The sequence below is a fragment of the Scyliorhinus canicula genome, chromosome 10 (assembly GCF_902713615.1).
Source record: "Scyliorhinus canicula chromosome 10, sScyCan1.1, whole genome shotgun sequence".
Classification (NCBI taxonomy): Eukaryota; Metazoa; Chordata; class Chondrichthyes; order Carcharhiniformes; family Scyliorhinidae; genus Scyliorhinus; species Scyliorhinus canicula.
The window spans coordinates 99,202,831-99,217,670 of record NC_052155.1 but is presented as its reverse complement, the minus strand read 5'-3'; the positions used below and the strand labels follow the sequence as shown (position 1 = coordinate 99,217,670).

At 47.4% G+C, this 14,840-nt stretch overlaps 1 protein-coding gene across 2 annotated transcripts in view; it reads left to right on the top strand.

The window, feature by feature from the left end:
- nsmaf (neutral sphingomyelinase (N-SMase) activation associated factor) overlaps positions 1-8,280 on the top strand; it is a 95,122-nt gene extending 86,842 nt beyond the window's left edge. Inside the window, exons 28-31 of one of the 2 annotated variants that reach the window (XM_038809419.1) lie at positions 15-165; positions 520-622; positions 767-876; positions 6,856-8,280. In XM_038809419.1, coding sequence (XP_038665347.1) covers positions 15-165; positions 520-622; positions 767-876; positions 6,856-6,950 — 459 coding nt within the window. In that variant the 3' untranslated portion in view covers positions 6,951-8,280. Of the gene's footprint in view, positions 1-14; positions 166-519; positions 623-766; positions 877-6,855 lie in introns of those variants that run through there. The other variant, XR_005462074.1, reaches the window with a different exon arrangement.
- The last annotated feature ends 6,560 nt before the right edge of the window (positions 8,281-14,840 follow it).

Here is a 14,840-nt window from a genome sequence, read left to right as displayed (position 1 = left end):
ATTTTCTTTGACAGGTAAATACAATCAGCCTGAATCCTATAGGCACAATGCTTGTTTCAGGCAACAAAGAAGGAACTGTTAGTATTTGGGACCTCACCACCTTAACTGTTTTACACCAAGTCCATTGTCATTTGGGCACCATCAATGATGTTGCATTCAGCCCTGGTATGTTTCAGACTTAAAAGTATATATTTTTAAATCAAATGTAAACCTCATTGCATAGTCTTAGCTTGTGGAATGTTTCTCAGATTCATGATGATTGCTTTAATTCTGTGTATAAACAAATCCTTGCCATACTATTAAGGCAATGCCTTTTAAGTCAAATGTCTTCTGAATTATGATCAACATTTATCTATATTTGATTATCACACTCATACACTCATATTAGTATGGTTATTTTTTAAGATGCAACTCAACTTTATGCTGAAGTAATGGAAAACAGTTTTAAAGTTTATTGTCGAAATAAACACTTTAGTAAATTTTGATAGATGATCAAACTTACAGATGACTTAATTGCAGATAGTCGACATGTCCTCAGTGCAGGAGAAGACTGTTGTCTGAAAGTTATCGATGTACAGACAGGGATGCTGATCTCTTCTTTACCAACAGATCATCAGCAACGGTATATTTATGACATTTATTTGAAAAAATAAGAGAAGCACCATATTCTATTGCAGATAGAATGAGGCAATATTTTTTTTTAAGTTGAAGATTATTTTGATTATTTTAACTTAGGCAATTAACAAATACAAAACTCTGCTTGCAGGTGTTTTCGCTGGGATGGAAACACAGTTCTTTCAGGCAGCCAGTCTGGTGAACTTATAGTCTGGGATCTAATGGCTGCAAAAATTACTGAAAGAATTCTTGCACATTCAGGTATGACCTCAGCAAAGTTTTCCTACTTGCTTAGTCAAAAGCTGTCATTTTACCTTGCTGTATAATGTATGAACTCTCTGAAGTCATCTAATCATTTACATTGCTACATTTTATAACTGCCTCCCTCTGGTGTCTAATCCCACCCCCCACCCAACCTTTTTATGGTCAATCTGTATTGGGATCTTCATTTGAAAAGGCCTTTCTGCTTTGGAACCTAGGAAACTTCAATATCAACGATGTTTCAGCACCACAAGTTACATTTTTCTAATTCTGTTATGACAGTAAAGTTTTGATGATGGAAAGGGAGCAGCTCCAATGAAATTCCTGGCCTTTGAAATTGGACGCCATCCAATTATAAATAATACATCAACACCACTCTGGGTCAGAAAGATTTCTCTAACATGGACTCATCATAAATAAAAGTAAAATACTGAGATGGTAGAATCTTTATTTTCGAAAAATATCTTTTTGGAGTTATTTTCAAATATAGAACAGAAACAGGCACACAATAACAATTAACCATGTACAATTGCCTCTTTTCCCCCATACTGCCCCCTTCACACTCTCCTTTTTTACCCAGCACCTCTGCCCTCCAAACACCGAACCCAAGAAACCCCTCCCCTCCCCTCCCTCCCCACAAACTGACGGGGCTACTGTCCCTGAAAGAAGTTAATGAACAGCCTCCGCCTTGTGGAGAACCCCTCCTCCACCCCACATATGCGTATTTGATTTTTTTCTAGGTAGATGAACTCTGTCAAGTCGCTCACCCATGCTCCCACTTTTTGTGGCTCCGTGTCCAGTTGGCACAACAAAATCCACCTCTGGGCTATCAGGGAGGCAAAGGCTACCACGTCAGCCTCTCTCCCCAACTGCACTCCCAGATCCTCTGACACCCCCACAAATCGCTACCCACGGGCTCGGTGCCACCTCCACTCCCAAGATCTTCGACATCACGTTCGCAAACTCTTTCCAGAACCCCTCCAACTTCAAACATGCCCAAAACATATGGACATGGCACGCTGGACTCCCTGCATACCACCCACACCTATCCTCCACCCCTGGAAAGAACTAATTCATCCTGGACCCTGTTATAGGAGGTTTATGCACCGCCTTATACTGTATGAGACTCAGTCTTGCACATGATGAAGACGAGTTTATCCTCCGCAGCACCTCACTCCACACCCTGACTTGCATCACCCCTCCCAACTCCTCCTACCACTTGCACTGAACCTCCCCCACCGAAGCGCATTCCCGCCCCATCAGCTCCCCATATACATCTGACACCTTGCCTTCGCCTACCTCATCCTCGGACAGAAGCTTGTCCTGTAGCGCTGGAGGCAACAGCCATGGGAACAAACCTAACTCCTTCCTCAAGAAGTCCCTCACCTGCAGGTACCTGCACCATTCCCCTTTGGCAGCAAGTATACCTCCTCAAGCTCCTCCAATTCTGCAAACTTACACCCCAAAAACAAGTCCCAAAATACTCTATCACCAACTGTCCCCTATCCCGAAACTCTCATCTAACACCGCCGAAACAAACGTGTGGTTGCCCCAAATTGGCGCCAACAGGGACATGCCTTCCATCCTACACTGCTGTCTACATTGATTATACATCCTTAACGTCGATACCACCACCGGGCTCATTGAGTACATGGCCGTTGAGAACGGAAGACGTGCCACCAATAGCGCCCTCAGATTGATCCCTTTATACGAAACCTCCTCCAACGGTCCCCCCACCAACCTCTCCTCCATAGCTATGTTCGACGCCCAATAATAAGTCTGCAGATTTGGCAGTACCAACTGAAATGGCAACCTCTTTAAACTGCCCCCCTCCACCTCCTGTCCCGGGGAATTGATCGGGAATATCCCATATTGAGCTTCTACCCTGAACAAAGACTAAACTCTCCCATGATCCCCTATAACCCAGCCAAAGCTTTCAACCAGGTCTGCAACAAACAACAAGAGGTCAACAGCGTACAAAGAGACCCGGTGCTCCCTTTAAGGGGAGATCTGCCGAGAGGGTCACGTGGCCCTGGTAACCAATCGGGGACCATGATGGGGGATCACCCAAGTAAGCGTGGGGTTCTGTATCAGTTCGGTCCTGGAAGCTGACTTGCAACCTTGAGGCTACAAGCTTTTTAATTGTAGCTATATGTAAGTAGGGGCGGCAATATGGCACAATGCTTAGTACTGCTGCATCACAGCACCAGGGTCTCTGGTTCAATTCCGCTCTTGGTGACTGTGTCCTCGGTTTGTCTACGTGGGTTTCCTCCCGGTACTCCAGCTTCCTCCCACAGTCCAAAGATGTGCAGTTTAGGTGGGGTTATGGGGATAGGGCAGGGGAGTGAGCCCAGGTAGGTTGCTCTTTCAGAGAGTTGGTGCCGACTCGATGGGCCGAATGGCATCCTTCTACACTGTAGGGATTCTGTGATTACACATTGTGGTTATTATTTACCTAACCGGTGAATGGGAAATATTACAGTCTCCCATCCTGTTCATTCCTTTGGTATGGCCCTCATTTTTACTTCCTCAATTACAGTGGGTGCAGATGTGATCATATCTGGCTGGCAATTCTCTCAGCCATTCATCACTAGATTTGTCTGGACTATATTGAGCTCTAGCATGTTCGGTCTCTTCTCCCAAAGCCATCCATTCCTCAACGATCATCCTGGAAAGTGAAGCTAACTGGCTTATTTGCTCTACTACTGACTGTCAAACACCTCCATTCTTTCTCCTCACCTTTCACAAGAGGCCAGGAGTATTCATTTTTGTCACCAAGGAAGACCATTTTTTAACTGCTGCTCTCCTTTCCATTGCTCACCAAGCTAAACCTTGCTCTGGTTCTCCAGCTCATTCTGCAATCCACCTCATTTTAGTTCCTCTTTCAGTTATCCGCGTGATCTCTCAAAGCTCATCCCATTTAAGAGACGTCATATTCCCCACCCCACTTCTCTTGGACACTATCCAATGTCCGGGAGTAACAGATACAAATAGCTTCCAAAATGGTACTAACCAAGATGAGTTGTTTTCTTGCTGGTGTGTGATTCCGCAGACGCTGATCATTCTCGAATCTTAGTGGTGAGTGTCAGTTGTGAAATGGAAGAAGTTCCAAAGTGTGATGTCACATAAATTATAACATGATGTGGAGATGCCGGCGTTGGACTGGGGTGAGCACAGTAAGAAGTCTTACAACACCAGGTTAAAGTCCAACAGGTTTGATTCAAACACGAGCTTTCAGAGCGCAGCTCCTTCCTCAGGTGAATGTCCAGTTTGTCCATTTACCTGAGGAAGGAGCTGCGCTCCGAAAGCTCGTGTTTGAATCAAACCTGTTGGACTTTAACCTGGTGTTGTAAGACTTCTTACATAAATTATAGACTGCACATACCGGGTGTATTCAACTAGACCTGCAGGGATGAACGGGTTCTTCTGTTTGGTGAAATTCCAACTTTTGAATTATGGAAGTTTGACAATTTAATTTTTTCTTGAAGCCCAGTCTCCCTTTGGCCACCTCCAAAATGGTGAAAACCAGGAGGAGAGTGTTTCAGCCCAGAAAAGCTCCAGCAATACAAGGCCGAGACCAGGTCCAGGGTGTGCCAACACTTAGGTTGTGCTCCCTGGACCCAGCTGTCTTCATCCATCCCACTGGGAGGATTTATTCATCTGCTGGCCACTTGGTGGAACAGTGGGGCTCAGCAGGCGGATTGGAGTGGAAGATGAGAGAACAACTGAGCTCGCATTTTGACTGTTGCAGTGAATTAGCACTATCTTCCAGACATGGTGGTCTGTTCATGAAGCAGCCAGTGGGACCCCTGGGTGGCTCGATGTTGCTGTTGGAAAGGACAGGCTGCCGAGTTACTTGAGTGAGTGGGTGGGCAGGGGTTTGGGATGAGGTCTAGTGAATGAATGTGTGCTGGGGAGGGGGACTTGGAGTGGGATGAGTGTGTGAGTGCATGTGTCTACATGTATTATAATAATAATAATTGTTTATTGTCACAAGTAGGCTTCAATTAAGTTACTGTGAAAAGCCCCTAGTCGCCACATTCCAGCACCTGTTTGGGGAGGCTGGTACCAGAACTGAACCCGCGCTGCTGGCCTTGATCTGCATTGCAAGCCAGCTATTTAGCCCACTGTGCTAAACCAGCCCCTATGCGTGTGACTGCATGTGTATGTGCATGTGACTGCTTGTGCACCCCATTTGGAACATTGTGAGCAGTTTTGGGCCCTGTACCTAAGGAAGGATGTGCTGCTCTTGGAGAGGGTCCAGAGGAGGTTTACAAGAATGATCCCGGAATGAAGGGCTTGTTGTATGAAGAGCTGTTGAGAAATCTGGGTCTGTACTCAATGAGGTTTAGAAGGATGAAGGGGGATCTCATTGAAACTTACAGAATACTGAGAGGTCTACTTAGAGTAAACGTGGAGAGGATGTTTCCACCAGTGGGAGAAACTAGAACCCGAGGGCACAGCCTCAGACTGAAGGGACAATCCTGAAGGAACAGACTAGGAGGAATTTCTTCGGCCAGAGGGTGGTGAATCTGTGGAACTCTTTGCCGCAGAAGGCTGTGGAGGCCAAATCACTGAGTCTTTAAGATAGAGATAGACAGGTTTTAGATTAATAAGGGGATAAGCGGTTATGGGGAAAAGGCAGGAGAATGGGGGTGAGAAACATATCAGCATGATTGAATGGCGGAGCACACGTGATGGGTTGAATGGCCTAACTCTGCTTCTTTGTTGTATGGGCTTATGTGTGCTTGTTATGTCCGCGTGTGTGCGCATGCGTCTGTCTGCATGCGCAGTGAGGCTGATTGCAATGTGTGTGAGGGGTGGTGTGGGGAGCGGGGCTTAATTTAGTCTTCTGACACCAGCAAATACAGAGAGCTTCGTTGAAGCCTACTTGAGGTTGTAAAATTATATGTTTACAAGCTACTTCTCATACTTCCATATTTATATGATGTTTTATTGTATATTGACATACTGAATGTTGCTATGCTGCTTTATTGCTACTTTGTGTTTGCTGATGTCTGAGGTCATGTTAATTTTCAAGAGTTTTTCAGTATATTTCTGAATGGGATGTGGGCATCGCTGTTGGCAAGACCAGCATTTGTTGCCCATTCCTAATTGCCCTTGAGTAGGTGTTGGTGAGTTAAAATGGGATCACATTGGAAAATAGTTTCCATTGCTTCGCTTCACATATGTGATCCAGCAAGGTTACGTTGTTAGTATGGACTCTATCCTGTATTCCACTAACTGCATTGAATGCTGAAATGTTACGGTCGCTTTGGTGATTGGCAGTAATAGAAGGCAAACCAAGAGAAAACTAATGTTTCTGTGCACTGCTTTCTAAAAATGTCACCTATTTGAAGTGGCCAAGTAGCATTTGCATTTCACTACAGATCACAAAAAGTGCTATAGTTATATGATTCCCTGTCACAAAATCCTTGGGCCACATCCCTGGCACACATGACATAATGCCCAAGTCAAATCTGCTCATTGTATAAATGTCCTAAAACAAGATCATTTATTATTGTTGCGTTCATATTTAGTCATTAATGATGCAGGGTAAGATCACAGTTTAATCCTGTACAAATAAATTGGCTTTATCATTGGGCTGGATTGTATCCCAGCAATATTATGAATGCATTTCAGCGATTATCAAGATGCAGCTTTGTTAGAACATTTCAAATATAAATCTCAGTTGTCTGATCATCATTAAAGGCAGTTTTCAGACACAATACAGCCAAATAATATTTAAATTTTAGTATCATAAAATGTAGTCAGTTTAACTTTGAGAAATGTGTTAACTTTGAGCAACGATTTTGAAAGTTGGCAAACAAATTTTGATCTTTTCAAATCAAAAGTTTGCTGCTTCGTGTCTCAGTCTACACAATTTTTGTTTCACTGTTTGAATATTGTAAATTGCCAAAGGAATTTGTTTTTTTTAAACATCATTTGACATAATTGGTTTTCTTTTGTTTTTGTCAGGTGCTGTGACGTGTATTTGGATGAATGAGCAATGTAGCAGCATCATAACAGGAGGAGAAGATAAACAGATTATTTTCTGGAAGCTGCAGTACTAAGTGCCTTTCTTTGAAATCACTTGAGACTTTTTACCTTCTAGCACTTTTTTTAAAAAAAACATGAACTAAGAATTCATCTGAAGATGCATTGTTCACAATCTATAAGTAGTTATTAAAGAAGTAAGATTAACCTAATACAAAAGCAAAATCTGCAGATGGTGGAAATCTAAAATAAAAATGAAAATTTATAGAAATACCCAGCAGATCAGGCAGCATCTGTGGAGAGAAACAGAGTCAACATTTCAGGCAAAGATTACCATTTCAACCTGAAACGTTGACTTTGTTTCTCTCCATGATGCTGCCTGAACTCCTGAGTATTTCTAGCATTTTTTGTTTTTATTATAGTAAGAATAACCTCCTCCTCCATATAGGAATACTTGTCTCCACTCAAAAACCTCCTAAAACAGCAACAACATGTAAACATTAAACTTGCGTCTTGATTGCTTAAGAGATCTTGCATTGGGCCTTTGAGCATGCTGTGTCATAGTGCAGTGTAAAAACAAAAGTATTTTTGCGTGTTCAGATTGGAAAATGATAGTAAAATATGGGGAAATAGTAATAATTTTACTTGGATTTGACCAAATTTTATACTGTTAAAGATATTTATTGTGTTTTAGTTGCTGTAAAGATGTGTTCTACATCAAGTACATAATACAATATGATTTATCATAAATTTAAGTTCATCTAGTATTAAGAATGTATGTGAACCTAGTCAACTAGGTTGCATTAAGATTAGTCATGAAGTAGCAGAATTATCTGTCAAACGAGGAATTCTTAACCTGAGCTGAGCTAAGGTTTTACTTTAGTTACTGACTCATTTTCACTTCAATGGATTGGAGTTCATGCCTGACCAAATTGTGTTTGTCAAAACAAATGAATCTACAGAATCCAAGTCCTTTTATCTTGAGATAAATTGTGAAATTTTTAAATGTGTTCCAACACAGTTAATGTAAATATTATTCGGTGTCATCAATAGTTTTTTTAATTATAATTGTGCCTTGATGCCCTTTGGTGGCTAAGAAATGTCCTGAGAATTTATGCATCTTGTGATGGTTGCTGAAGAAAAATGAAAGATTGTGAAAAGTATTTCCAAATAGTGTAGAAGATAAAAACTTTGCTGGTGACTAAACCCGCTGAGCAAATGATTTTGTGAAGGGACATTGTCATTACTGATGTGGCTAAGTAAACTACCATTCCAGGGAGTATTCATCACAAAGCAACATTTTCTGTATGTGGCATCGAAAGTATTCATCAACTGAAGCTATACTACTTGATCGTTACATTAACTATAAGATATGAAATAAAGATTATAATATTTGTGGAAAGTGTGGCTATGTGCATACAATTGGATTTTTTTATATATTGATGATGGTTGCATATTTACATTTTTTTACAATTTTGTTTTGCGCAACACGAACTGTCACAAAAACTTGACATCAGAATTAGAATGTCTCCCTGTTTCCAGAACATTATTTTCGCAACATATTGTGAAATCCAGACCAGTTGTCAGATTTGTTTATATATTTAAATTTAGAATACCCAATTCATTTTTTTCCAATTAAGGGGCAATTTAGCGTGGCCAATCCACCTAACCTGCACATCTTTTTGGGTTGTAGGGCGAAACCCACACAAACACGGGGAGAATGTGCAAATTCCAGACGGACAGTGACACAGAGCCGGAATCGAACCTGAGCTTCAGCACTGTGAGGCAGCAGTGCTAATCCACTCTGCCACCGAGCTGACCTAGATTTGTTTATATAATAAGAGCCTTTATATGACCACTCAGATCAAAGGTTTAAGTAAGCCTTCTCTCTCAGCAACCATGATGCTGGTTTCACGACAAGTGAACCGCACCGTCAGGAACTTGACCCATGGAGCATCGTGGAGGCCCCGGAGAATACCGGGCTGAGCCCGCTAATGACATGCAAATGGTGTTTACTGTACATGACTTCTGGACTGCATTGACGCTGTTGAGGTAACGGAGAATTTCGATTTTCTGTCAAATCGGCACCCGGCACGATTTTAGCGTCAGAACCTATCCTCCACCCAATCTGTTTATGGCAAGGATAATTCTCTCCTGAGCTATGTCAGTTGTAAGCATTGCCCTTTCCATATGCTTTAAACACTGCTAGCGTACTTCTTGATGTGGATATGCCGGCGTTGGACTGGGGTGAACCTTAGGAAGGAGCAGTGCTCCGAAAGCTAGTGTTTGAAACAAACATGTTGGACTTTAACCTGGTGTTGTAAGACTTCTTTCAGTGTACTTCTTGCTCAAGATGATGAGGTGATGCATTAACACTGATTTTTAATCTTGCATGGGGAATTGACTTCCAGAGCACCAACATTTGAGTATGGTATTTCAATTTATAGTTAGGTCATCGAACAGGAAGGTGAAAATGAATGTGGAAATTGAAAATTCTTGTACAAATGTTTTTTCAACTGGAAAGTTAAAAAATTATCCTTGCAATAAACAGATTGGGTGGAGGATAGGCTCCGACACTAAAATCGTGCCAGGTGCCAATTTGACAGGAAATAAAAAAATGCTGTCAGTTTTCAAACTCGTCGTGTTTTTGGAGATGCATAACTTGGAATAGAAGGTTTCTATTCCATTGTTTATACTGCAGCACATACAATAGGCTGTGCATAACAACAAAAATGTTAGAGCATGCAAGTTAGCAAATGTAACACATTTCAAAAGCAAGGACTTACAGGTCAGTTAGCCTGACATTAATCATTAGGAACATGCTGGAATCTATTAAGTCTTTTTTTTTTTTTTTAAATAATTTTTATTGAAAGAGTTTTTCCATACAGACATTTACCCCTACTAATTTTTAAATTATTTACAACACAATCCCTCTAGGCAAATGTCCCTCCCTCGCCCGCCCTCTCGCGCGCACCAGTCCTCCCCCCCCCCCCCCCCCCCCCCCCCAGGCAACCTTAACAACCAAGGCAGCCTACAGTTTCAGACATGAGCAGCGAGCAGGCTTGCCCGCGTTACAGTCGTGCGTGTCCCCCCACGACCCTTGCTGCCCCCCCCTCCCCTTCCCCCCCCTCCCTCCCCCCCCCCCCCCCCCCCCCCCCCCCCCCCCCCCCCGGGTTGCTGCTGCCACGACCCCGAACGTCTATCTCTGATCTAAAAAGTCAAGGAAAGGTTGCCACCGCCTGGCGAATCCCTGTACCGACCCTCTCAGGGCAAATTTGATCCTTTCTAGCTGAATATAGCTAGCCATATCGTTAATCCAAGTTTCAACGCTTGGAGGCCTCGCGTCCTTCCATTGAATTAATATCCTTCGTCGAGCCACTAGGGACGCAAAGGCCAGTATTCCGGCCTCCCTAGCCTCCTGTACCCCCGGTTCTACCCCGACCCCAAAGATCGCAAGCCCCCATCCTGGTTTGACCCTGGACCCCACCACCTTCGACACCGTCCTTGCCACCCCCTTCCAGAACCCTTCCAGCACCGGACATGCCCAGAACATATGCACATGGTTCGCTGGGCTTCCCAGACATCTGACACACCTGTCCTCACCCCCAAAGAACCGGCTCATCCTTGTCCCCGTCATGTGAGCTCTATGCAGCACCTTAAATTGAATGAGGCTCAGTCTCGCACACGAGGAGGAAGAGTTGACCTTCTCCAGTGCATCCGCCCACGTCCCGTCTTCTATCTGCTCTCCCAGCTCCCCTTCCCACTTGGCTTTCAGCTCCTCCCCCGATGCTGCTTCCGCCTCCTGCATTATCTTGTAGATGTCTGATATCTTCCCCCCTCCGACCCAGACCCCCGAGAGCACCCTATCACTCGCCCCCTTACTGGGGAGCAGGGGAAACCCCTCCACCTGCCGCCTAGCAAATGCCTTCACTTGTAAATATCTGAACATGTTTCCCGGGGGGAGCTCAAACTTCTCCTCCAGCCCTCCCAGGCTCGCAAACCTCCCCTCTATAAACAGGTCCTTCAGCTGCCGTATGCCCACCCTGTACCAGCTCTGAAATCCCCCGTCGATGTTCCCCGGGATGAATCTATGGTTCCCTCTTATTGGCGCCGCCAACAGACCTCCCATTTCCCCCCTATGTCGCCTCCACTGCCCCCATATCTTGAGGGTGGCCGCCACCACCGGGCTCGTGGTGTACCTCGTGGGGGGGAGCGGCCATGGTGCCGTTACTAGGGCCCCCAGGCTTGTGTTGCCACAGGACGCCCTCTCCATTCGTTTCCAAGCTGCCCCCTCCCCTTCCATCATCCACTTGCGCACCATTGACACATTTGCCGCCCAGTAGTACCCCGAGAGATTGGGCAGTGCCAGCCCTCCACTGTCCCTACTCCGCTCCAAAAAGACCCTCCTCACCCTTGGGGTGCCATGCGCCCACACGTAGCTCATGATGCTACTCGTCACCTTTTTGAAGAAGGCCCTAGGGAGGAAGATGGGCAAGCACTGAAATAAAAACAAGAACCTTGGGAGGACCGTCATTTTGATTGACTGCACCCTCCCCGCCAGCGACAACGGTACCATGTCCCACCTCTTAAACTCCTCCTCCATCTGTTCCACCAGCCTGGAAAAGTTCAACTTGTGGAGGGTCCCCCAGTTCCTTGCCACCTGCACCCCTAAGTACCTAAAGCTCTTTCCTGCTCGCTTGAAGGGGAGTCTCCCAATACCCTCTCCCTGGTCCCCCGGGTGTATCACAAAAACCTCGCTTTTGCCCAAATTTAATTTGTACCCCGAAAAGTCCCCAAACTCTGCTAATAGTTCCATTATCTCCGGCATTCCCCCTTCTGGGTCTGCCACGTACAGCAGTAGATCATCCGCATACAGCGATACTCGATGTTCCTCCCCTCCCCTAGTCAGTCCTCTCCACCCCCCTGAACCCCTCAGTGCCATCGCCAACGGTTCAATCGCCAGTGCGAAAAGTAGGGGGGATAGGGGACATCCCTGCCTGGTCCCTCGGTGGAGCCCGAAATACTCCGACCTCCTCCCGTTTGTCACTACACTCGCCGTCGGGGCCGAGTAGAGCAACTTCACCCACTTAATAAACCCTTCCCCAAACCCAAACCGTTTCAACGTCTCCCACAGGTACTCCCACTCCACCCTATCGAATGCCTTCTCCGCGTCCAGCGCTACCACTATCTCAGCCTCCCCCTCCACTGCCGGCATCATAATTACATTCAGCAATCTCCGCACGTTCGTGTTGAGCTGCCGCCCCTTCACGAACCCCGTCTGGTCCTCATGGATTACCCCTGGCACACAATCCTCTATTCTAGCTGCCAGGATCTTTGCCAGCAACTTGGCATCCACGTTCAGAAGCGAGATAGGCCTGTAGGACCCGCACTGCACGGGGTCTTTATCCCGCTTCAATATCAGGGAGATCAGAGCCTGCGACATTGTCGGGGGCAGAACCCCCCCCTCTCGCGCCTCATTAAAGGCTCGTACCAGTACCGGTCCCACCAAGTCCACATTTTTCTTATAGAATTCCACCGGGAACCCATCTGGCCCCGGCGCCTTCCCCGCTTGCATCTGACCTATTCCCTTGACTAGCTCCTCTAGCCCTATTGGCGCCCCCAGCCCTTCTACCAGCCCCTCCTGGACCCTTGGGAACCTCAATTTGTTTAGGAAGTCCTCCATTCCCCCTCTCCTCGTCGGCGGCTCAGACCGATACAACTCCTTGTAAAAATCCCTGAAGACCCCGTTCACTTCTTGCCCCTTCTGCACTACCTTCCCGCCCCTCTCCTTCACTCCCCCAATCTCCCTAGCCGCATCTCGTTTGCGAAGCTGGTGTGCCAGCATCCTGCTCGCCTTTTCCCCATACTCATAGACCGCGCCCTGTGCCCTTCTCCACTGCGTCTCTGCCTTCCTGGTGGTCAGCAGGTCGAACTTGACCTGCAGGCTGCGCCGTTCTTCCAGCAGCCCCTCCTCTGGTGCCTCCGCATATCTCCTATCCACTTCCAATAGCTCCCCCACCAGCCTCTCCCTCTCCTGCCTCTCCTTTCTTTCTCTATGCGCCCTTATGGAGATCAGCTCTCCCCTGATCACTGCCTTCAGGGCCTCCCAGACCATCCCCACCTGCACCTCACCCGTGTCATTCAAGTCCAGATAGCTCTCAATGCTCTTCCGGACCCTTTTACACACCTCGTCGTCCGCTAACAGCCCCACATCCAGCCGCCACAGCGGGCGCTGGTCCCGCGCCTCCCCCATTTCCACATCCACCCAATGCGGTGCATGATCAGAGATCGCAATGGCCGAGTACTCAGCTTCCCGTACCCTCGGGATCAGCCCCCTGCTCAACACGAAGAAATCGATTCTGGAGTACACTCTATGGACGTGGGAGAAAAAGGAATACTCCCTCGCCCTCGGCCTACCAAACCTCCATGGGTCTACTCCTCCCATCTGCTCCATGTACCCCCTCAGCACTTCTGCCGCTGCCGGCCTCCTATTGGTCCTTGCGCTCGATCTGTCTAGCCCGGGGTCCAGCACTGTGTTAAAGTCCCCCCCCATGATCAAGCCCCCTGCCTCCAGTCCCGGAATGAGGCCCAATAGGCGCCTCATAAAACCCGCGTCATCCCAGTTCGGGGCATATACGTTGACCATCACCACTTTCTCCCCCTGCAGCTTACCCTTCACCATCACATACCTACCCTCCTTATCCGCCACCACCTCCTCCGCCACGAACGACACCCTCTTTCCCACCAGAATCGCCACCCCCCCGGTTCTTTGCGTCCAATCCAGAGTGGAACACCTGTCCCACCCACCCCCTTCTCAGGCGAACCTGGTCCACTACCTTCAAATGGGTCTCCTGTAACATTGCTACATCAGCCTTCAGTCCCTTCAGGTGTGAGAATACCCTTGATCTCTTGACCGGCCCATTCAACCCCCTCACGTTCCAAGTGATCAGCCGGGTCGCGGGACGACCCGCCCCCCTCCCCTGCCGATTAGCCATGTCCTGTTCCCTGCTCGCCCCGGGTCGACCCTCCCCTTCTGACCCGCTCCCCATGGCGATGTCCCCCTCCCCCCACCTCTCCAGTCCTCCACTTCCCGTTTCTGGTCTTTTCAGCAGCAACCCGGTGTCCCTCCCTAACCCCCCTCCCCCCCCCCCCAGGCTAGGACCCCTCCTAGCCGCGATGTACCCTCCATCGTACTCCCGTAAGTCAGCTGGTTCACGCTGACCCGGCTGCTCCTGCCCCACTCCGACTCCCCCCGGCTCGGGGGGGGGCCTCCCCCCCCCTTGCCACTCCTCCCTGGCCCCGCTCCAGCGCGGGAAAGGTCGCCATTGCTAGCCACGCCCCGCACTCCTCCCCTCCCCCCTCCTCTGCCCCGCGCGCGGGAAAACAGAGGAAAGCCCGCGCTTTCGCCCTGCCACACCCCACCCCGCCATCTTCAGTTCCACCCCCGTCCCCGTCCATGCCTGTAAAAGAACCCCCCCTAGGAGCCCATATCCCCGATCTGCTCTCCCCCCCGTCCCACCTCCCCAACTTAACATTATAAATAACAGATAAATAACAAATAACAATGTACTTAACAGTTGCCCTCTACCAAACAGCATAAATAACCATAAATAACCATGAATAACCACAATAACAATAACTAAGGGAAGTTGGCAAAGGGGGAAAAAACATCAGAAGAAAAACCACAGCAAGAGTTCAAAATCCAAACAAAGAATTCAGCTGAAAGTACCCGAGCGGCTACGGCCGCCAAGTATCCCCTGGGTCTAATTCGAGTCCAGTTTCTCTTCCTGTACAAAGGCCCACGCCTCCTCTGGGGACTCAAAATAGTGGTGTTGGTTCCTGTAGGTGACCCACAAGCGCGCTGGCTGCAGCATTCCGAACCTGATCCGTTTTGCATGTAGCACCGCCTTCGTCCGGTTGTACCGGGCCCGCCGCTTTGCCACCTCCGCACTCCAGTCCTGGTAGAC